This window comes from Asterias amurensis, chromosome 12 (assembly GCF_032118995.1).
Source record: "Asterias amurensis chromosome 12, ASM3211899v1".
Classification (NCBI taxonomy): Eukaryota; Metazoa; Echinodermata; class Asteroidea; order Forcipulatida; family Asteriidae; genus Asterias; species Asterias amurensis.
This window is the reverse complement of record NC_092659.1, coordinates 2,719,639-2,744,050: the sequence shown is the minus strand read 5'-3', so window position 1 is coordinate 2,744,050 and position 24,412 is coordinate 2,719,639. Positions and strand designations below refer to the sequence as shown.

The window sequence follows — 24,412 nt, the reverse complement described above, 5'->3', positions numbered from 1 at the left end:
GAAGGCTGGCAGATTTGTTGTGAAATTATACCCAACAAAATTTGCTGTATGACATTGTCAGATTGTCAGAACAAACAAGACAAACTGTTAGTCCTTTAAAAATGAAATAATATTCCTGGGTAATATTCTTGCCATTAAAAAAAAGACAGGACGTTTTTTTTTACTCGTTCATTGAATACAAATCCCGAGTTTGTATTCACCTAAAATTGAATCAGATTTAACAAGTTATTACAAATATAATTATTCTATTGATTCTTATTTTTGTAGTTCTTTCATACGTAACTTGATTCTAGCTTTTGCTAATGGGCCGCTTTTTATCTTTTTGATGTTTTCATCAAGTCCCTGAATCCAAGTCGTACAAGAAAAAGTTGTAAAAAGTGTTATTGGTCATTTCTACATGTAGTTGTAGGCATTTTTAAGGTTGAGCGTAGCTAGGCTTAAATTGTATACTGTAAAATATTGCCAACTTTAGACCCTCCCCCCCCCCCCCCAATAAGAAAAAAATAATAAAAAATATTGGAAGATGTTTTCAATTGTTATCTTTTTTATATTCAATAATTAGAACCAGGCAGAAAAAAAAGTTTTGAAAAAAGTGTTATTGTGATGCAAGGGGTCTCTTTGCATCATTGTGATGGGAAAAATTGTTGTGATGGAGTATTTTTTAAGTTGAAGTATTTTTGTGAAATGAAAATAATCCTTTTTGCTTTGTTAAGACCAAACAAGGCAAATTATTAGACCTTTTAATACCTTTTAAAAACAAAACAATAACCAGGTTAATGTTGGTGGATTCTATTGATAAGTGCAAACACCAATCAACAATAAATATATGTAAACTTCTCATTCTTTTTGCAAAAACTTCAATATTTTATTATTTTTTAATATTCAAGGTTCATTCATTGCATTATCAATCATTGCTTACAATTTGTTTTGAATTTCCAATAAGAACCCTTTTTAAAGTTCTTAATCTTGACGATTTGTTACCGACTACATTGTATGTGTATTGCATTTCATAATTCATTAATACCTAAAAAAAACTATGTCTGTTAAATTGTTGCGGTCTCCTCTGCTAAACAAATAGGGATTCAAACTGCCTCTAGCTACCAAGCAATCTCGGTGGTCTAGTTGGCAAGGAAGATACTGCTCTAGAATTTCAAAGATCGTTGGTTCGAATATGATATATTTTAAAGAACTCGGAAAAGTACTGAGTATACCGTGCTAACACACATCCGTGTAACAGGTAAAACCAAAATTAACAAAACTATGTACTGAAGTATTTTAGTTAACACAAAATAAGTATTTTTAGATGAAATTTACAAAAATCAACAAAATAACTTTGTTAGAATGCCCCAGAGTACACAGTAGGGGTTTTAAAACAACAACAAAAACAAAGTAGATCTCATTTCAACCCGGCTTGCTGAGGCAAAACCTCCAACATTTCTGTCCAGTACACATGTAAATGTATGGGATGCCCCTGTTTTGAACAGTCCTGGGGAGGATCCTGATTATTTTATGCTGCTGTAGTTTAAATACTATTTTTATCCTGGAAACAAATTTACTCTTAAAACTTTTATAATCGTTGTAAAATCAATTGTACAAAATTGCTTAAAGACACTGGACACTATTGGTAATTGTCTAAGTACAGTCTTCTCACTTGGAGTATCTCAACATATGCATAAAATAACAAACCTTTGAAAATTTGAGCTCAATCGGTCCTCGAAGTTGCGAGATAATAATGAAAGAATGCCTCCATACAGTTTTCAGTCTTGTAACATCCTATTGTTTGTATTTGTATATTGTGTTTGTATGGAAATAAATGTTGATTGATTGATTGATTGGAAAGAAAAAACACCCTTGTCAAATGAAGTTATGTGCGTTCAGATGCTTGATTTCGAGACCTCAAATTCTAAATCCGAGGTCCCGAAATCAAATTCGTGGAAAATTACTTCTTTCTCGAAAACTACTCCACTTCAGAGGGAGCTGTCTCTCACATTGTTTTATACTACGAACCCAGTTACTCGTCACCAAGTAAGGTTTTATGCTAATAATTATTTTGAGTAATTACCAACAGTGTCCACTGCCTTTATGTGTAGCTTATCAAAGTAAATTGATTCAGAGATTGGAGGTGCATGTTCTGTTGCTGCTAACTAGTTACTGCTGTTCTTTAATCTTTTCAACCCAATTTTTTAAAATTCACATTGATAAATTTTTAAGCAACTTCAACCATGTTTGTAAAAATGTGCATTTATTTAAAGTTTTCAAATAAATGCTTTATATGGATGCTTCACTTCAATAGCTATTGTAACTTAGGTTTGTTTGTACTGGTCGAATAAAATAATATTAATAATAGTTTTCCACAGGACTTGGGGAAAGTACTGAGTATACAGTGCTGACACACATCGGTGTATGGGTAAAAATACAAATTGAATATGCTTTATCCCCGATGCAATTTTAACATCTCTAATAATAGTACAGTTTGATACATTTTTATACTAGAGCAACAACAATTAATTTTAATTTCACTTTTTTTTCTTTTTCTAAATTTGTTTGACACACCAACTCCTATGTACAACCGTGGTCACTGGACCATTATTTTCATTCCCTAAACTATTTCAGCTCCATGGGGAGTATACAGCCTATGCTACCTAGTATGTAGTACACACTAAGCTAAATCAATCACAAGAACCATGTCTGCCCTCACAGGTACCCATTTACAGCTGGGTGAAATAATACGGCCTTGCTCAAGGCAGTCGCATTATTCACTCCGAAAAACACGCCGTTGTAAACCCACCCGTATACATTGTGCATGGTGCGTCCAATCACACCGCACGACCTACCCGTATACACACTGTCACATCGTACTACTACAGTGCACACAAGTCATCCGCACTCGTACCACTAACTGCATGCGGAGGCTGACGCATGCGGATAGTGTATGGGGGCATCATGTCGTGCGCTGTGGTTACCTTTCACGCAGTGTATACGGGTGGGTTTTTATACAGCGGCGGTCTTTTTTCACGCACAGTGTATACGGGTGGGTTTTTATACAGCGGCGGTCTTTTTTTCGGAGTGAATAATTCGACTGCCTTGGAGCAAGGCTAGGCTAAATAGAGTAAATATAGTCAAGTATATACACAGGTGCCTTGCTCGGGATTTGAACCCACACCCCGATGATTTAACTACCAGTGCGATTTCCTCCGTTGCCTCCTTGAATCATCATGCCCAATTTTACTGAAACTTCTCAAAAACTTTACAAGTTTGAATCCAACCAAGCTAACCGCTGATTTCACAATGACTAGAATAAGTATTGTCAACTATTTACTGAATCACAGTTTCATGATTTGTTAAGTTTGTATGAGAGAGAGGGAGTTTGCCAAGTTCCTTTGACGGGAACATCATCTCAATAAACAACTTCAATAAAATTCAAGGCAATTTAGACATCATTTCAAGGACTTTTTGATAGTTCTTCAAATTCAGAACTTATTAAGGACTTTTCAGGATCTGGTTGAAGCCTGTTACGGTCACCATTGTTGTTCTTTTAATTACTCAATTAGAAAGCCAATCGATGACTTTATTCACGTCGCCATTTGCCGCTTTGAGCATCTCCTTCAATTTCTCTGGGCTCTTGAAGGGAAACATGTCCGTCAATCCCTGCAAACTGCTTTCGTTTGAACCAAACACAACGCTTGAACCAGATCTCTTGGCTTCTTCACCTTCTAGTTTTTCTAGTCCACCACACTCCATCCAACGCTGTCTATCAGATGTCATATTCCTCTGGCGTTGCTCTTCCTTACGTTTGTTCCTTTCGGTCTGAATTTGAAAACAAGAACTATTTAGTTATCGAGATAATGTTTGCAGCATGTTAAAGTTTTTATGAGGCTGGCTGTACAAAGGAACCAGCAGTCTACAAAAAGTATAAACAACTGTATGTTTTGGTAACAATATGCTTCAGGCATCTTCAAGCATAAGGTTTTTGTACTGTTACACGTGACGCCTATGCGCTTGCGCGCTTCCATTGTTTAACCTTTGACCTTCAATGTGACCTCACCTGTTCTCGAGCTCTGGCCTTCATTTCATTAATCTCTTTATCTTCTCGTGCCTTCTTCTCTTCAGCCCACTGTTGTCTCTTTCTCTGATAACAAGAACGTCATGGAGAGGTGCTTGTTTTAGGATATTCATTCAGAGACACAACTCAAGGTCTGAACAATTAGTGTCATCTTGCGTCACAGTGCCAGCACCTCGATTCAATGAAGTTGTTTTAGGGACTCACTGACTATCAGTGTTTTTCACACTATTTCTTAGTGGAGATTTCGCTATTTTGTCAATATATTTGTGCAGGGATCGCTGCTCCCCCTTCAAGACTAGCCAATCAAGTCTTGCGGTAGAACCCGCCGGGAAGTAGGAGAGGCCAACCTAAAATGAACTGGCACCAGACCATCCAGCTGGACCTTCATAGGGTCAATAAAGTCTGGAGCGACGTCAAGTCACTGACTTGCTGACCGATCTGCCTGGAAAGCGTTGACTGCCTCATGCGTCGGACAACGCAAGAGCCCCTAAGTCTAAGTAAGATCTTGGTAACTTGGATCTTGGGCCAGTCATAAAGCCATACAACCTTACATGTATCCAGGGATCCCACCTAAGCATTCGATAAGACCTTGGACCCAGCAGCAGAGGAACAACCTCTTAGGTTATTCAAGGTCCAGGAATTCCTTAAACCATCCTCCCAACACTTTAAAAATCACTGCTGTGAAACCACTGTAATACCTTGGTAATGTTTGGCTCAAATTAATTAAGGAATTATTTATCTTTTACCATGTGTTTCAGGAAATGGGAGACTTTTGGATGGTCCCTTTAAACAGTTCTTGCCAAATGGTGCGCGTGTTCAGACCTATGCTCACAGTACGGAGCATGTGCGCACGGGCTCTGAGCTGCAAAAAAGGACCGTTATTTCTACTGCCACCAGGGTCTCAAAAGTCTCCCATTGCAGTTCCCTTAAAAACTGTTTTTTTTCACATAAAACTGCTTTTACTTACAATGTTGTCAAATTTCTTTTTTTCTTGTTCTCTAACCTGCTGCCGGCGGACCTGTTCCTCTGACATCTTGTTGCCTCCTGATACCACACAAAATAAAAAATCAGTCCAGAAAAAAAGAATGCCAACAAAAACTTGTTAAAACCATTCTTTCATACAATCATTTGAAATTCTCTAAAAAGCTTAAAGATATGGATGTTACATGTAGATTGTTTATGGGTCATAAAATTTAATTTGCATATAAAGGCAAAGAAAGATACACTAAAACTTTGTAAAAAAACTGGAAAAACCTAGCAGTAGACCCAGCGGAGTACAAATCCCTCAACGCCTTTAAGCTCTCACTTAAGGCTCAAATCCATCTAAGTAGCTCTCCAAATCCAACAGTTTTTACCTGCACTATCTTTGCATAAATTTTTTTCACACTCGACAGCATGTCCTATTTATTTTTCTTGAACGCATGCACAAACACGTAGTGCATTTATCATCGCATAATTAGTAGGGTGACTGCACTTCACTAAAGGAAGTCACATAATGAAAGTTTCAACTGAATACAATGTCTACTTGCTCCTGAGAAAACAACAACCAATAAACTGTCACTGTTTTTTTTACAAGAACATCAAAGTGTATCACTCACCGACACGCCCCGGTGTGATGGAGACATGACCAACTCTCTTCTTCTCTTTGTACGCCGCCAGTCTCTCCAATTCGTTATTTGCGCCTGGAAGGAAGATTATCCAGATATTTGTTTAATATGGAGCGATGCAAAGAGAGTTAACTTCGTAAAATGATGTTTCAAATAAATAACTTGTCAAGTCAAGTTCAACACATTTTAAAGGATAACTTTCCATATGGCGCCACCACTTTTTCACTCATTTTTACAAAAAGGGATATCTCATTGGGCCCCAATGATTGGGGTAAATTAGATACTATATAACTATACTATTGAAATATCGAATGAAAAAGTGGTGGCGCCATACGGAAACTTTTCCATTTTAAAATATAAAATATAAATTTATAATAACAATTGGAATGAAATTTGTTTCAAACATTTTTGTCAATGAATTAAATGTCAAATTCTTAATTACAGTAGCAAATAGCGATGCAAGTGGAAAACAAAGCTTAAATTTTAGATTTGCATATTTTTGTAACCATACTCACCATTTTGTAATTGTTCTCGTTTCTTTGGGTTTGGCGTATGAAGAGTGTATCCACCATTACTGTACAAGAAACAAAACATGAGGAGTGTGGATAAAACATCAGCCCAAGTGCAGTGGGGGATACTTCAGGAACCTCAGAACTATAGTCTTGAAGAACTAGACCTCGTAACTGGGGCGCTGTATTCCTTTTTTGAAATTTTGACATTATCTGTCATGGTCATACTAATGTCAAAATTTCAAAAAAAATACAGCGCCCCAGTTACTGGGTCTAGTCTTGAACTTGAACTATACATTTTTTTTATTATATTATAATTTCAAAAATCTACAATAAACACAAATTGCAAAATTTGTTATAGAAATAAAAAATTTTACTCAATATTTAAAACAACAAAGAAACACAAATTTAAAACACACGGTTGATAGGTGTCTCGTCGCTCTTCACCAGGAGTTGGCTGCCCGTGGCTCAGCGACTCATCACCGCCAGGCAGTCGGCCCCTAGCTGCAGGACCGTTCGTAGAAGAAGACGCTCTGTTGGAATAACCACCATTGGCAATGGCGTTTCTATCACCTCGAACTGACATAGAATTCCTGCCGGTTGCACTCAAAGATTGGCTCTCTCTTTCGTCCCACATTTTGTTAATTCTCACTGCAGGCTGTGCTGCTGTTTTCTTAGGAGTCCTGGAGTGAATTTTAGTTGTCTTTTTGCCTCTATCTGCCGATGTCTGCTTCAGGTTGGCAAGGGTGACTACTCTGGGTTTTGGAGGGGTGTTAACTTTTGTTGTTGTTGTGGTTGATTTAGTTTTAGTTCCACCGGTCGTCGTAGATTGATTTGTTTTTGACGCTGAGGTTTTTCCTTTCCTCTGCGGCTGTGCATGAGTTCTCGAACCGATTGCGTAGGATAGACTCATGACGTTTTTGTGTGTGGCAATTCTCAACAAAAAACATAGATATTACGGGGGAATTCCCGCTAGCATGCAACCAGTGAATTCTCAAACGATTGTCACCACTGTGTTGCGTGAACTTTAAAAAAACAATCCGTTGTAATGAAATAGCGCCACCAATAGCTTGGAGATCATGAATAATTCTTTCCGAAGAGCCACGTCTTCTCGCTTTTCGGGATGTGAATGATGTCTTTGAAATGTCTTTGGAAGCGTTGCAGGTCGTTTTAGATGACAAAAAAAAAATGACTTTTACAGGACAGATTACAGCGTGACTTTGAAAGTTTGATGCATTTTCGTGAATGAATTGAACTCGAGGCAATGTGCATATTCACAGAGTGATGAAATTGGGATAGGAGAAGTGCAAATTTTGCCTAGCCAGCCGATCGAGCGAGATGCCTAAAAAGGGTTTCAGCACACAGGATTAATTTTTGTGTGTGAGAAATTACCTCTTTCTCAAAAACTACGTTACTTCTTCAGAGGGATCCATTTGGGGCACAATATTTTATATAATCGACACCCCCCCCCCCCCCCCCCCCGTTGCTCGTTACAAAGTTGTTTTTATGCCAATAAAGTATTTTGAGTGGTCCAATTGCTCTATGGTATATAGCATAGAGGAAGGACAGTTCCTCTATAGGGGCTACATGCTTTATATTTCTTCTCTCTTTTTTTGACGAGATTTTACAGGGCAGCAGAGGATCGAGACTCTGTTTGTCTAAATCAAGTATGGGAGAAAGCTTTGATCCGCCGTCAACCCAGTCTGACGACATCCAAGACTCGAGTAGTATTTTTGTCTGAATTTGTCTTATAAGATGTGCTCAACGTATTACTTTTCTTCCTGTTCCGCCCAAAGTGTCCTCTTAACCGACCAAAAACGAAGTGGGGTGTGTGGGGGGGGGGGGGGGGGTAATCCGGGTTATTTATTTATTCTTGGGCGGATAGTGTGGTATCTTTACCACCTCTATGATCCCGGTTCGAATCTCGCGGGCACTTCGTGGATTAAGTTACATTTTCCGTGGGTTTTCCCTTCATTCTCTCCGTAGGGTTTCCTCTAAAACTGAAGTCTTCAATCTTTTCAAGTTCACAAGCCCTGCCTTCACTGGCTAGGCTAGCCAAGGATTAAAGCCACTGGACATCTTCACGTGCCTTCACTCAGAATGTAAAGAAACGCTCCACTGACCGTTGTACCGGGTTTCTGGTGGGGCGTACAGAGGGGCCTGTTTTGTCACTCGCATGATTCATGCTGTTACTTTACCATGCAACATGAATAAAGTATACTTTATGGACTGTAAAATTGTGGTATGAGCTATATAAAAATGGCGGCAACCTCCCCTAACCGATGATGAATAAAAACAAGATGGCAACTCGGGAAATCCCCGCATGAGCTGACTCTCACGGCTCTGATCTGGATCAATAATGGAATAGCGCCACCAACATTGCTGGTTTATGATTCGCTCTACTGGCGCTGTGGCTCATCATTTTTATTTTTTTTTGGGGGGGGGGGGGGGGGGGGACTCGCTTTGCCATAAAAAATGTTTTGTACCCGCAAGTTTACGAGTAATTTATAGTTTCTTCCTAGTATAGCTCTAACGGTTTGTTAAGCTAAAACCTAAAACTAAAAGTGTGTGTAAAGCCTCTCTCATTGTGTTTTTCAGTCCATATTATAGGCCCCTATAATGTCACACTAGTGTGCTAGCTTATGCAAATAAAGTGATCCGTGCTTTATTTTGACCCAAGGTCTGGGGGGGGGGGGGGGGCACAAAGTTTTTGATGACAGTTTTTGTCTTTTTCCTTTCCCTGGACGGCCTCTGTTGTGTGACAATAATGTTACTATTGTCCAGATTAATTGTTGTCAATAAATAAAAGTAGGCATATAAGTGCACTGGAAGGGGGGCCGGGCAAACACGGTCTTGTCACCTCCTTTCATGACGAGGGCCACAAATTCCTGGCAATTAAAGCTAAAATAAATGTTTATATCGAAAGTATATACATTTTTTGGAACAGTCCATTAGGAAGACCAAACCGTTTTTGTCACACGGTGCAAAAACAAATCTCAAAGCTTGTGCATTTCCCTTGCAAAATATTATATTTACTATTTTAATTAAGAGCGACGAAGTTCACTCGAGCCCATCACCCAACCGCCGTCGATCCTTCCCGGAGAGGTACAGGAGGCTTGAAAAAAGACCAAGCGAACAAAAGTTTGTTGACCCTAGATCCAGGTGCCCATCGTCCTTGGAAGGTGCTCTTGGAAAATATTACGAAGTATTTTTTGTATGATAAAATCATTTTGTTGTTTTATGAGAACATGGGACCATTCCTTGGACAACAGGCACAGCAGCGCCACGAGGTTAGAGCATGGCTCAAAATAATATGCCGACATTTTAGGGGGTGTGGGCTGGTATAAATGAATGGGGCAAGGCCAACAAACATTATTGAATCGATATGGACCTATGGTAGTATCCACTCCCTGTCAATACATTCGTCCAAAGCAGGTCATAGTACGTGGTCCCCGGTTTGGAGAGGGGGGGGGGGTATCGTCAAAACAACAACTTGAAGGGTAAATAACAATAGAGTCAATGGACTTTACAAAAAATAAGCATTCATTACATTCATTATGATTCACACGTTCTAACCGGCGAGTCGGCTGACAGCGATCACGCCATCCCCGTGCGCGTGCTATTATGCTAATCACATTTAAAATGCAAAACTCTTTGGGGCTTCTCCACCCCACGGCCAATCAGATACCGCGTAGGTTGCGTGATCGCTCATTTACATGTTATTGAACGTGACGTCACTGGTCAGGCGATCCCGGATAAAACGGGCCATAATGAATCCGGCTGGTTTGTACATGTACGTTGTATACATATTCATGTATGTGAGAGCAAGTACCTGCTACACACACAACGACCGTTCGATCTATTGGGTGGTTAAATGGGATTTCTGAGTAGTGTGTGTACAGTGCATTAACGAAAACAAGGTGGACCCTACTCTGTCACGGTAGCAAACTTTCCACAATCAGGAAATCCCAGCGGAGTATAAAGTGATGAAAACACAAACAGTGGTATCCAGAATTTTTACAACCTCCGAAAAGAGAACACACACGGTGGACTTGTTGAGAAACGTCAGAAACTGAATCTTGCTTCAGCTGTTTGTATCATCTGGATCTGGGCATCAACGAAGTGATTGCATTTAAAACATTATTCGAAGTTGAAGTGCAATTCTATTTTGCTTATTGAGAGAAAAGCACATCTACCTACTTCAAAATGGAATTGAGCCTTACAGACAACGAGAGGATGTCGACCAGCCGTTCGAACCAATCTATCTTGGGCGTGATGAAGGGGTTCATCGACGCCGTCAATGAGATGGACGAGACGGTACTCATTCCCAGCCTCCTGATTGACATGCAAGTCGATCCAAACACAGTTGCACTTCCAGAAGCAACCACCACAACAACCACCACACGCCCTGAAAAAGACTTCGCCGTCATACCTACCAACCAAGACTCGGTTAACCTGCACACATGTTATTCTATGTTGAAAGCTGTCAAATCGGAGCTAATCCGTGGACCAACTTCAACTTCAGAGGCTGACGAGGAGGAAGAAATCCCTGCTCTGATCGGGGCAGACAACCGGAGCAGGACCATCGAGGCAGCAACCGCACGGGCCTTTAGAGAACATTTACTCGGACTTTTCGGAGTACTCCAACAACTTACAGACGTCAGTAAGAAACTCACTGGTAAATACCAAGAAGAACTTGGCGACTATCAGTCATGCTTCATCAAGCCAAAGTCGTCATATCTAATGTAGATAAAACTATGTTCGTCTTGCTTGAAGAACAATGAGACTTTAAGGTGCAATTGAACGGCTCGGAGTTTTTGTACATCATCATGATAAATTATTGTTGCTGGACTACGATTTCTGTTAGAACTATTGAACAGAATGGTAGCAGAAAGCAAGAAACTGGCAATTTGTTAAACATTACTGTAAAGTGTAATCATAATGATGGTAATACAACTCTGATGTATACAATATTGCTTGTATACATTTGAAATGTTTTGAAATGTTTGAATTATAGTTTATATATTGCGAAGGTTAACATTGAAACGCACACTTGCCTTCCTCTTTAAATTTAAAATGGTAAGAAAAGTCAAAACAAAAATAAAAAAATGCACAACTTCCGGAGATAGTTTTGCACTCAAATGTTTCCTAAATTTCTCTAATTTTGCACCTGGAAAAAAATCCATAAGTGAAAACAAAGAAAACATAAAATATTTACGTATTTCAAACTCATTCGATACATTTTGAGAGTCTGACATTGTTTATACTTTTGTAAAAAAATAATAATATATATTAGATATATCTCTAAAAAAGAAAAAAATACAACGGTCACAGGGCCATAAAAGTTGAACATTTTGTTTTAAATTTAACGAAATGGTGTTCCTCTTTAATTTCCTACCATTAAAAGTTGGTGTTATGTTGCAATCAGCCATCATTGAGAACGGAACAAAATTCATTTGGAAAATTCCTCATTTACGGGCGATACTTTTGTTGGTTTAAGCTTTATAATCAATTCTCTGAATATTTAGTGGATAGTGATTTAGTCTGATCACAGTCACAGGTATACACCTGTGTCGATTTAATACTAAAAACACTGAACTCTAATTTATATTCATAAACCCAGTTTGCCTTTACTTTTTGTCACAGCTGTTGAAAAACACTAAACTTAAATCCTTTATGATTAAACTCGTAATGTAATTATGAAAAGTAACAGATGGTTTAAGAATTCACTTTGAAATTGCCTTTACACTTTAAAAGAATAGAACTCGCCGATATCAATCAAGTTTTCTTTTTCACAGTTTAATTAAAGAGAATATTATGTATGATATTTTGTCAATTTGGATATACCTTCTTCTCGAGTGATGGGGCATTTTGCCAACTGTTTATGTACTAAAAATAAAACAACATCAATTGAACTTTTGTGTTTTGCAAGTTATTATTATGTATGATAATTATTTGTAAATTTTGAATGTACATGCACCTTCTCAATGGTGATGGGGGCTTTTTGCCAACTGTTTATGTACTACAAATAAAACAACATCAATTGGACTTCTCTGTTTTGCAAGTTGGTCCTTTTAAAGTAGGGTGGATTTTGAAACGTTGCATGGTGGAAATTACTTCTAAAAACTATGTAAGGCTCACGGGGAGCCTTATTATAGTCTCTAGAAGAAAGTGGAAATACGAAAACCTGACCATATAATTTTAAAGGAACACGTTGCCTTGGATCGGTCGAGATGGTCTTTGAAAAGCGTCCTGTAACCGCTTGTTATGGTTAGAAAGATGTTGTAAAAGTAGAATACAATGATCTACACAAATATGCCTCAAAATTGAGTGGTTTTCGTTTTACCTCGTCGATAAACACGGTCGGCCATTTATGGGAGTCAAAACTGTGACTCCCATAAATAATCGACCGAGTTAGTTCACGACGTAAAATGAAAACTGTGCAATTTTGAGTGATACTTGTGTGGATCATTATATTCTACTTTTAAAACATCTTTCTAACCATGTTTAAACAGTTTCAAACGCTGTTCATAGACCAACTCGTCCGATCTAAGGCAACGTGTTCCTTTAAAGTACATGTAAATACAATCCCTTTTCATATGCATTACACATTCCAACTGCATAGAGAACATTGAAGCAGTGAAACAGTGATTCGGTTCTGACAGTTTTTTTAAATCTTTTATTTAATTATTTCGAAACCAAGTGAACTTCACCCTTAAAGTCATAAGCGGTTGCTGGTTTACAACGAGTCGAACTCGATTGCGAAATGTGCATAGATGTGTAGGCGGGGAGTCATGGCCGTTGCTATAATAAATCGGAAACTTGCCCATGAACTGAACGCGTGCTGCGTGGGGGAAAACTGTACTGTGCATGCACCGAAACGGTCTACTGAGCTTCATACTATACTGGGCACTCCCCCTGTTGTGAAAAATAAAAATACAATGCCAAACAAAAACCCAACCATCACACATGAGCAGCGATCAAGTGTTCCGGCATTCCCGTCTCCAAAAATGACTGAGGGGATGCGGTTTTTCCTAAATCCCGGATTTCTTTAATCTTTGAGTCAACACTGGAGTTTGGAGCTGTGAGGTCCGGGTTTCCAGAGGTGCCGAACACGACAACATTATAATCAGTAAAAGAATTTTTTTTTTTTTTTGGGGGGGAGGAGTTAACCCAACCCAATAAGCCATTTTGAGATATGGTTGAAAGACACGCCAGAGGTTTTGGGGAATTTGTCTAATATACACCCAAAACAAACAATGCGCTACTATAATGTCCCCCCTATCAAGGTAATTGATGTCTATCCTCTAATTTTTGGGGTTATAGGAACAAAATTTGCCGAGATGGACCGTGGTGGACCCAGTTTCATATATAGCTGGTTAAGCAGAGACCATTGCTTAATTTTCTGCTAAGCAAAACTGTTCAGGATCAGGGCCCAATCCTGTTAAGCAGAAATATACTGCTTGACAAAATGTCTTTGTTACGCACAAATTGAGTCGGGCACCAGCAGCCACAACAATGCAAACTTAATATTATTTGGCCTGATAACCCGATTCTGCTAAGCAATACTATTCTGAGCTTAGCGAGTTTTTGTGCTTCAGGCTTTATGAACAGATTGTATATGGTATTTTGCCTGCAACCCTTTTCTGCTGAGGGCATAATTTGTTTCGTCCGTACGAACATGTTTCGAAAACAATGTCCGACTATTTAAATACAATAGAACAGGCTACCTCGATATGCTTTATAATTGGATTTGTGAAGGACTCAAAGTAATTCTAAAACCGGCAGGAAATTTGACATTAGAAACAATCGATGCCTTTCCTTTTGACAATGAAGCGAAGGGCGACTTCACTGAAACGACCCGTGCCCAGACCGCAGAGGAAAGGGCGTGTCCACGCCTCGGAGTTAGGAAAGTAATCTAACCCCAGAAAATACTAACATCATATAACAGGGCGTAATTCCATGGAACTGCATCTAAGTACAACCATATAACGCTTACCAGAAAAAGGTTACAAGCCAAATTAAAGGCAGTGGACACTATTGGTAATTACTCAAAAAAATTATTGGCATAAAACCTTTCTTGGTGACGAGTAATGGGGAGAGGTTGATGGTATAAAACATTATGAGAAACGGCTCCCTCTGAAGTGCCATAGTTTTCGAGAAAGAAGTAATTTTCCACGAATTTGATTTCGAGACCTCAGATTTAGAACTTGAGGTCTCGAAATCGACCATCTTAACGTACACAACTTCGTGTGACACTGATGTTTTTTTCTTTCATTATTATCTCGCAAGTTATTTTACGCATATGTTGAGATACACCAACTGTGACGGGTAGTCTTTGACAGTTACCAATAGTGTCCACTGCATTTAATGCCATGTCAAATGTACAAATTGTGAAAGAGACGCGTTCGAAAAAACGCAACGTATGCAAGCTCATTAAAAACGTCGCCACTTGTGTTCCGTTGTCAAAAAAAAGTGAACATTGTTTTGTGAAGTTCAAATGAATGAACTGATTTGACAGAATTCCTATACGTGTTTATGACGCTTGATGCTGATTTTCAGGGCAAATATTTTGTTCTCTGGATTTCCATGCGACCACAAATTTCTTCCACAAAGGATTAATAATACAACGTTCACCCGGAACCTGTCCCCGGAACCTGTCCACACATTCCACAGCATTCAATCTCCAATGACGTGCACGGATCTTCGTCAAGTCTGAATCCCTGTGTGGGAGTGCATGCATGGGACTTTCCCTTCAATTCAACCAGTGTTTTTTTTTTGCGTGGCTATACACACCTCTCCTGAAATTCCGCAGTACGGTCGAATACAATTTGACCCGGAAAACTCTTTGACCCGTTAGTAACAACTTGTTTGTTTTTGGTAAAGGTCTTAACATCTATTTGGAGAGGTCAAGATATTAAAGAAATTTTGGTTTTCCCGGACCTCGCGAACTCGGCGTGAACAGCGCGGCGCACGTTTCGTGGTAATAGGCTTAACCCGGATACCGTATACTCAGCAATGCACAGACCGGACGACTATTAATAAAGTTCGCTGCAAGTTTTTCTATCTAAGGGCACTGGATACTTTTGGTAATTGCTCAAAATAATTCTTGGAGTAAAAACGTATACTTGGAAACGAGCAAAGTGGAGAGCTGTTGACAATGCCATTTATTGGTATTTTATCTCAAAAGATATGTGTAAACAGATAAATTTCAAAGTTTATTTTGATACTCTTGTTGTTTTTCTTTTTTAAATCCGAAAATCTGTTAACTCTGACTGTAACTTGTAAGAATGTTTTTTAAAGTTTGTCCATATTCGCAATTCAAGAAACAAGACCACTATGCAAAACACCCGTTGTGCTGATGTTTGTTTACTAGGTACAACGATCTTGAAATAAAATGAAGAACAAAATAAGGAGAGAAAAACCAAACAAACAAATAACAAAAACATTGTGAGAATTGGCTCATTCTGAACTGTTTATGTACTACAAATAAAACAACATCAATTGGACTTCTCTGTTTTGCAAGTTGGTCCTTTTAAAGTAGGGTGGATTTTGAAACGTTGCATGGTGGAAATTACTTCTAAAAACTATGTAAGGCTCACGGGGAGCCTTATTATAGTCTCTAGAAGAAAGTGGAAATACGAAAACCTGACCATATAATTTTAAAGGAACACGTTGCCTTGGATCGGTCGAGATGGTCTTTGAAAAGCGTCCTGTAACCGCTTGTTATGGTTAGAAAGATGTTGTAAAAGTAGAATACAATGATCTACACAAATATGCCTCAAAATTGAGTGGTTTTCGTTTTACCTCGTCGATAAACACGGTCGGCCATTTATGGGAGTCAAAACTGTGACTCCCATAAATAATCGACCGAGTTAGTTCACGACGTAAAATGAAAACTGTGCAATTTTGAGTGATACTTGTGTGGATCATTATATTCTACTTTTAAAACATCTTTCTAACCATGTTTAAACAGTTTCAAACGCTGTTCATAGACCAACTCGTCCGATCTAAGGCAACGTGTTCCTTTAAAGTACATGTAAATACAATCCCTTTTCATATGCATTACACATTCCAACTGCATAGAGAACATTGAAGCAGTGAAACAGTGATTCGGTTCTGACAGTTTTTTTAAATCTTTTATTTAATTATTTCGAAACCAAGTGAACTTCACCCTTAAAGTCATAAGCGGTTGCTGGTTTACAACGAGTCGAACTCGATTGCGAAATGTGCATAGATGTGTAGGCGGGGAGTCATGGCCGTTGCTATAATAAATCGGAAACTTGCCCATGAACTGAACGCGTGCTGCGTGGGGGAAAACTGTACTGTGCATTCTGAAGTAACATAGTTTTTGAGAAATGGGTAGTTTCTAACCAAAATATTAAAAGGCTTCTGGCCTGGAGCCTTTGAACAGGCATCTGAAAGCACACATTCCAATCTTTTCCCCCTTTTTCTTTCATAATTTTCTTGCAACTGATGTGATGACCAATTGAGCCCCCAAATATCCACAGATGCGGTTATTTCATGCCTATGTTGGGATACACCAAATGAGAATTAACTGGTCTTTGACAATTTACCAAAGATGTCACCCTCTAAATTTTATATAACTAAAAAAGGCTCCACATACAATTCCAATCTGTGAGAATTTCATCGAATTTGGTGGTCATTATAATATGATAGTAACAACAACAATTTTGTTATCAAATCAAGTTCTTAAATCTAACACGTTAATTGCATGACTTCAAACTTAATTTATGTTTCTACCATGGAGCAAAGTTGCTTTATGGTTTGATTTGCTCTAAAGTTTAATCGGCCTTGTGGTTCTTCGGACGTCACTCCTGAGCAAAACAAAACCAGACGACAGCTGTCCAAGATAGACATCATTAAATAAGTCACTTTCACCTTGGGGTAGACTGTTACGTAACTCCTTCAACGTTTCCCCACTGAGCATCCTTGACGGAACAATCAAGCAATACGAAGATTAAATTGTCCTCTACATCGCAGGCTCGCAGCTTGTGTGCATTAACATACAATGATTGGTATTAAAGGCACTCGACACCATTGCTCTGGAAAAATACTCAAAATAAATGTTAGCATAAAAGCTTACTTGGTAACTTTTAGTATAAAAGATTGTGAGGAACGGCTCCCTCTGAAGTAAGGTAGTTTTTGAGAAAGAAGTGTTTCTCATTCAAACAATAAGACTTCAGCTGAAGCCCTTTGCTATGCATCTGAAAGCACACAAATTAATGCAATATGGGTGTTTTTTCTTTCATAACTCTCGTGCAAATTCGATAACCATATGAGCCAAAATTTGCACAGGTTTGTTATTAATATTTGATACACCAATGTGAGAATCATGGTCTTTGACAATATTACCAAACGTGTCCAGTGCCTTTTACTATTTCACAACATTTCCTAACATCATCAGAAATTTTCAACTGAGCCTTCCACTTTTTATTGTGTATTGTCATCAAAAACTGGGATTACAACTTTGAATTATTGCACCATAGAAAAAATAAATTGCAAAACTTAATTAAACTGGTTGTTCTTATTAAAATGCCCGAAAACTTCAAACTCATACATATTATATACACAATAATTTTAACATTTACATGGTAACAATAATTTTTGTTAGTAAAACAGAAAGATTTATCTTTCAAAGATTCTATTTTTGAATACAGTTAAATCTGAATTAATACAACTTAATTGGTAATAGTTTAATTGCTTGACCAATAAAAAACACCCCACAGTATTAGCTGTTTGTCATGCATTATCTGTTTGCATAAATATTTGCTTTCAATAACAATGCTGGAGTAACAACATACTTTGGTTCAAATGATGAAAGCCAGTTTGCCAACATAACATCTACAATTTCTCCACAATTAAAGATGTGAGACTTGCTAGCCAAGCTGGCGGAAGACAACCAAAAGATGAACACTGCAAAAACTGGGTTGTCAAAATTTACACCATGGGTGTTGCTGGCTATATAGAAAACCAAGATAGAATCAAAATTGAGCGTACAAATACCCTCCAACGTAATTATTTTTGCAAATCTAGTGTTGATGTACACATGAAGTTTTACACAATTTTCTAAATATTCCTGCATTAATTATCAAAAACCACATATAACATTTATCATATAGACGCAGTAAACAATTAAACTAGATAGATATGATTTACAGGACAATACTTTTGTCCCAAAATTGAACTATAACAGGTTTGGACAGATACAACAATTACCTATGAACAGTTTCACATGAGGATAGAGTATAACAATGTCTACATATCCTACAATGTAGACAACTATTTTATGGGAGAAAGGCAGGTTTAACACCACATTTTTTTTTCAGCACCGACCTTGAATATAAACGGGTACAACCCATGATGTGTAAAGTTGGCTCAAAAAAGAGTTGGTGTGATCTCAACGTTTTGAACAGTGTACCAGGATATTTGGTACCTGGGAAAAAGTAAGGAGAATAAGTACAAGGGTAGACCTGCATGTACAAATGGTGTTGACTTTACTGTAAACATTTCAGGATATTTTAATCACAATTTTCCAGGGGAAAAAAACAAAAACAAAACAGAAATCAGACTTAAGTAGGATAAATATCTCCTGGTGTACAGGACAATCTTCAAAATGTATCATTTTGACCACTTAAACAAAATTCATTAAATGCCTATCATGGTGAGATCTCTCATGCAGTTATCTTGCTCTTGCGAGAACACTGGCTCCCAATAACTGCCTAAAGCTCGGTTACTTCCTGCGAATGCGAATGCAATGCGAATTTGATGTGAATTTGAAGAGGGTTGCCCACAGTTCAACCCCTGCTAATTATTCGTTGCGAATATTATGTGATGTCAACATTCGTAACGCATTCGCATTCGCAGTAAGTATGAACCGAGCTTAAAATGGGGCTGTAGTTTTCGAGAGCAAAAGTCCCATGGTAGCAGTAGTCTTGTGAGAGTACACTCGAACGACAAACACAGAATGAGTTTTGTCCTTGAGTCTATCCAAGAGAACATGACTTTCTGAAGACTACTTATTATTACAGTACATTGCTGATGGTATTCAAGAGAAAGCTTTGTATAAAAAATACTTTAAAGGAACACATTGCCTTGGATCGGTCGAGTTGGTCTTTGAAAAGCGTTTGTAACCGTTTTTTATAAAATGCATATGGGTAGAAAGATGTTGTAAAAGTAGAATACAATGATCCACACAAACATGCCTCGAAATTGCGTGGTTTTCCTTTTACCTCGTCGACTAACACGTCCGCCATTTATGGGGGTCAAAATTTTGACTCGCATAAATGGCCGACCATGTTAGTTCACACAGTAGAAGGAAAACCACGCAATTTGGAGGCAAACTTGTGTGGATCATTGTATTCTACCTTTAAAACATCTTTCCAACCATATGCATTTTATAAAAAACGGTTACAAACGCTTTTGTTTTGACCAACTCGTCCGATCCAAGGCAACGCGTTCCTTTAATCTCATTTTATGGTTCAGAACACAATGATCTTTGGTAATTCCTGAAGCATTTTGATCAGGGCTGTATGTATTTGACGTACATACATTGTGCAAAGACATACAATAAGACAAACCAACAATAGGATTAATTCTAGTGTATTTATACAATGCATTTTTATGATTCATGGTTCTTCAGACCAAGTGGCAACTCAGCCTGCATTCCAGTCCCCTCAGCCTCGAAGGTGAAAAAAAAAACTCAAAACACATCAGAGACACAATTTGCATATTGACCATTTGCATATTGATCATTTGCATATTTCTGACCACACGCCCGTAATGCAAAAGTTTGCCTGCACTGAAGAACAGACAGCTTTGCAATTTTTAATTTTTTTTCGTGCTGGTTAACGGCGGAATTCATAACAAACTTTATTTAACTTATGACACCAATCAATGGCACTATTTAACTTATGACACCAATCAATGGCACAAGTAAAGTGTCCTTCACCTAAAATTCAACCGTAAGTCCGGTCCTGTATGCCATCGAGCAATTAAAAAGTCTATTGAATGAAGTATTTTTTAGGTTCTTTTGCGGGGAAAACCCAGTTCACATGAGGCATTACCTGTTGCAAACAACACTTGATGCTTCACCACACTTTTCAAAAGAACAACCAAAACAGGATTTCACGATAACAATAAACCAGGATACCAAGACAAAAGAAACTTTAAAGAATACTTTAGACAAAGTTACTTTCAGGTAACCCCAAAAAACCTTGAGAAACTAGCCTTTTATATAGGGCAACGAGAGGGTCCGCCGTCAGACCATTCATGGAAGCAACGAAGGCGATTGCCTCTGTGCCCCCAGGGCCCAATTTCATAGAGCTGCTTAGCACAAAAAATTTGCTTGGCATGAAATTTCTTCCTTGATAAAAACAAGATTACCAACCAAATTTCCACGTTTTTTTTCAGAATAAGCAAACAACAGCTGAATACCAGTTACAAGCAATGTGCAACCAATGGAAATGTTGTTGTTAATCCTGTTTTTATCAAGTAAGAATTTTCATGCTAAGCATATTTTTGTGCTTAGCAGCTCTATGAAATTCGGCCCAGGTCATTGCCTTGATGCCATTGAAATGTTGCAGGGGGTAGTAATGTACAATTTCCTAGTAGGTTGCCCTTTCCATTGCCTTTTCGAAAAACGAAGCATACAGGCCTAAATCAGTCTATCACAATCTCAGGGATAGTGAAAATAACTGACCAAAATGGCAGTTAAATCACCTGAGGACCAGTGTAAAATCTCTCTGAGTGGTCGTGTTGGAAAACCATCCAATTTAATATAAAGTTCAAAATTTAGTTAAACCTTGGAGCACCTCATTATTTATCATTCTCCACATGGGGTCAGGCAGAAACAGTGACCAGTCAATTAGTTATGGGGTTAAGATCCAAAAACAGATTTGAAGAACTCTTTAAATAGCAACGAATGCCATTCTAAGGTTTTGAATGACGCACTTATTAATGCTAATAAATGGCAATGAAGAAATATAGCCAGCCTTTGCATGCAAACTGTTCTTAAATAACGACAGTTTGATGTTTACGAAACCTTACAGAAAATAATGAGCTATTATTGTGTTTATTTGTCAAGATATCCTCTATCTTACTGTATTGTTATGTTGGGTTGTCTATTCGCCTTCAAGAAAGACTCTGCTAGGGTCCAAACATCTGGCCTTAAACTATTTTTGTGCATCATGGACTTCTTACAAATTATATAAGGGTGTCGAAACAATGCATTATACTTGTTGCATAAAGACCTGCAACAATACCCGTTTACAAAACAGCCACAGAGCCCGTAATTTTTGCAGACACAAATCGTACACATTTCAATGGAATACACATATAAAAATGTTATGGAAATTGCACATCACACAATTATTTTTATCAATATTTGATTAAAAAAAGGGGACAAATCTCAAAAATTTCTTCAGCTGTTAGTTTGTAAAATTATTATTGGTAAAAGAAGAAAAATTGGGCTCGGTTCTCATACTTGCATTTTATAGTTGTAGAAGATTACTGAAGCTGATCTCGTGCGGAAGCGCTGAACGGCGGGGGTAGAATGTATGATGCAGCGAATACGAGTTGAGGTTACCGAGACATGACATGTAGATATCCGCAAAGCGACAGAGCCTCGACGTGAAGTAGGACGGATTGTCGTAGGTTCGAAAGACGCTACCAAACTGAGGGTTGAAGAGTGTCTTGGTAGTAATCCTGTAAGGAAATCCCAAAACGCAAACCCACTGTAAGACAATTCTGTAGAAATTATATAAGGAACTTTTAGGCCCCCAAACCCCCCCCCCCCCAGAATAGTTTTTGTAATATAAACATTGACTACTATCGTATGGATATTTGACAAGTTTTATGCTAGGAAAAAAAGGAGTGGGTCTTTAAGAAATGTATTGCATCTCACCTGAGTTGATGTCTTTCTCTCAGCCATTCTTGAACGACAGCTTGACATCCTGGATCTTCAAGAACCTTCACAAATGGGGCAAAAAAAAAAAAAAAAAAAAAAATTATAATTTGTCTGATAAAACAATCTTGTTTATTAATAATGAGTCTTCAGTCAGATCTTACAGAAAGACTTAAAAAAATTAGACTTTTTAAATTGAAACACATTTCAAATTGGATTTTTTTCTGGCCCGCAATTTTATTTTGTATTTGCTTTTCCCATAAGCTTAAAAGAAAAAAAAGAAGAAGTGAAAATACCCTTAACTGACGCACCCCTACCAAAAACACACACTGAAACCAGGTGGATTGCATTCACGAAACTTCAAATCCTTGGTAAGTTTCAGGCAACCACCCCCCCCCCCAAAAAAAAAGCAAAGCCCTAAAAAAGAAAAAATACCCCAGCAAAACCAGGAGGATACCATTCACCAAACAACTACTACATTTCTTAGTAAGCTAGTTTAAAATTAACAGCAGGGAATCTCAAGCAAGCCCATTTGTGACAATACTGTTTGCAAGATGGGGAATTCCCATCCTGATACTACATTGTCAGTTAACTCTGGAAGATTAGGAAGGAAGTTTGTGACTTCCCTTAGCAAGGGAAAACACAAGTTGACACCCATCGCAATGAGGACCGATTGATCGATGCAAAAGACCAATCGATTGATATAAAAGACCAATTGATTGATGCAAAAGACTGATCAATGAAAAGGACCGATTGATCAATGAAAAGGACTGATCGATCAATGATAAGGATCTATCGATCAATGAAAAGGACCGATCGATCAATGAAAAAACGAATGATTGATTGATGAAAAGGATCCATCGATCAATTAAAAGGACCTATTGATCAATTAAAAGGACTGATTGATCAATGAAAAAGGACAATAAAAAGGACCTATCGATCAATGAAAAGGACCTATTGATCAATGAAAAGGACTGATCGATCAATGAAAAGGACCGATCGATCAACGAAAAGGACCAATTAATAAAATGGACTGATCGATCGAGTAAATGGCACAATCAAACAATGCTAAAGACTGACCGATCGATGCAAAAGAATGACAGAAACTAGGTCCTTGAGGTGAGAACTTTCAATGGGACTAAAAAGAATTATACTTGATACACAAATTGTTACTTTTTGAAAAAAAAAAAAGATTTTGAGTATGATAACTTCCTGATTTACTTAATAAAAGTGTCTGCGAGTACACAACGAAAGACGCCAATGCTGTCTAGACCCTTTTCAGTTTGGGGTTTATGGCATCATGCTGGAATTACCCAACTCAAGCTGTAACTCAATAGGGTTCATCAAGTGCAAAGCTTGATTAATAGCCCAGGATTGCAAAACTAGTTCGCTGAGAATTTGTCCCACTTTTTCCTTTTAGGTGGCCCAGCCGGCTTTGTTTACCTTAGTACCTGCATAATTGTGAAACCAATATTTACTTTTCCTGATGAAAATGTCAAAACAAATAAGATTGGCTTTGTAAAATACAAATGAAATGTCAACCTCTATGTGGACTTATCAATAAGGACTTGTGTACTTTATATTTTATAATGGATGTCTGTAAAGTTGCATGGCGTGTTTTGCAATCCAGGGGTGTGCATGTTTATTGGTATTCAGTCAAGTAGACAATTGTTGGGTCAACAGACAGATGAAAATCAGGACTTGAGTGATTGGGGGGCCTGATTTTCACAAAGTCCTAAGATTGTTCTCCAAAGATGTGTAATTTTATTTTATTTTATTTCATTAGGGAGTTAGGTTGGCGCAGTTGTGTCCTGCTCGCGCGCCTTCCACCTCTTGGACCCCGGTTCGAATCCTACCAGAGGGCACTATGTGGATTGGGGTTTTCAGTCCCTACTTGACTCTGTGGGTTTCCCTAGTACAATTCTTCGGGAGTCTAAAACTGAAATTTCTTCATTGTCTTCTCACAATGTCTTATCGAATGTGGGATGAAGTTGAAAGCTCTTTGACATTAGAATTTTGACATCACACTTTGCTTAGCAACTAAGATTGGTACATTATTTTCTGTTTTTATTGATATACGTACCTGGTGTTTTTGGATGAGCTCTTGCAGCGATACCAGCCATGTGACTGCCTGCTTGAAGGGAACGGAGTTACATATGGCAATCTCATCCTGTGAGGAAAACCAGAATAGGACAAGCGTTAACATCCCTGACATTGTCTGCCTTTGAACTGAGAGGGTGGTACTCTTTCCCTGTTTGTTCAGAAAATGTCTTAAAAGGCTTCTTGTAATAGTGGCTTCTTGTAATAG

The 24,412-nt window shown here is 38.1% G+C and overlaps 3 protein-coding genes across 3 annotated transcripts in view; 1 reads left to right on the top strand and 2 right to left on the bottom strand.

Moving 5' to 3' along the window:
* Nucleotides 1–840: 840 nt before the first annotated feature.
* LOC139944966 (uncharacterized) lies at nt 841–7,195 on the bottom strand. Its single transcript, XM_071942164.1, has 6 exons — nt 6,599–7,195; nt 6,186–6,244; nt 5,662–5,745; nt 5,031–5,107; nt 4,046–4,129; nt 841–3,807 (listed from the first exon to the last, which is right to left on the bottom strand). The coding sequence occupies exons 1-6, from the start codon at nt 7,090–7,092 to the stop codon at nt 3,544–3,546; spliced, it is 1,062 nt and encodes a 353-aa protein (XP_071798265.1). The 5' UTR covers nt 7,093–7,195; the 3' UTR covers nt 841–3,543.
* Nucleotides 7,196–10,010: 2,815 nt separating this feature from the next.
* Nucleotides 10,011–12,094, top strand: LOC139945516 (mid1-interacting protein 1-B-like). The gene has a single exon (XM_071942887.1). It carries the CDS (start codon nt 10,386–10,388, stop codon nt 10,926–10,928), a length of 543 nt encoding a protein of 180 aa, XP_071798988.1. The 5' UTR covers nt 10,011–10,385; the 3' UTR covers nt 10,929–12,094.
* A 7,477-nt stretch (nt 12,095–19,571) lies between these two features.
* LOC139945491 (5'-nucleotidase domain-containing protein 3-like) overlaps nt 19,572–24,412 on the bottom strand; it is a 31,075-nt gene continuing 26,234 nt past the window's right edge. The window contains exons 13-15 of the mRNA XM_071942853.1: nt 24,188–24,274; nt 22,105–22,169; nt 19,572–21,905 (exon numbers count right to left, since the gene is read on the bottom strand). Of these exons, the coding sequence (XP_071798954.1) occupies nt 21,692–21,905; nt 22,105–22,169; nt 24,188–24,274 (366 nt within the window). The 3' untranslated portion in view covers nt 19,572–21,691. The remainder of the gene's footprint in view (nt 21,906–22,104; nt 22,170–24,187; nt 24,275–24,412) is intronic.

Coding starts and splice junctions, on each gene's coding strand:
- LOC139945516 (XM_071942887.1), top strand. CDS start 10,386: ATGGAATTGAGCCTTACAGACAACGAGAGGATGTCGACCAGCCGTTCG.
- LOC139944966 (XM_071942164.1), bottom strand. CDS start 7,092: ATGAGTCTATCCTACGCAATCGGTTCGAGAACTCATGCACAGCCGCAG. Junction 6,245..6,598: donor CGACGAGACACCTATCAACC/GTGTGTTTTAAA, acceptor TTTCTTGTACAG/TAATGGTGGATACACTCTTC. Junction 5,108..5,661: donor CATCACACCGGGGCGTGTCG/GTGAGTGATACA, acceptor GTGTGGTATCAG/GAGGCAACAAGATGTCAGAG.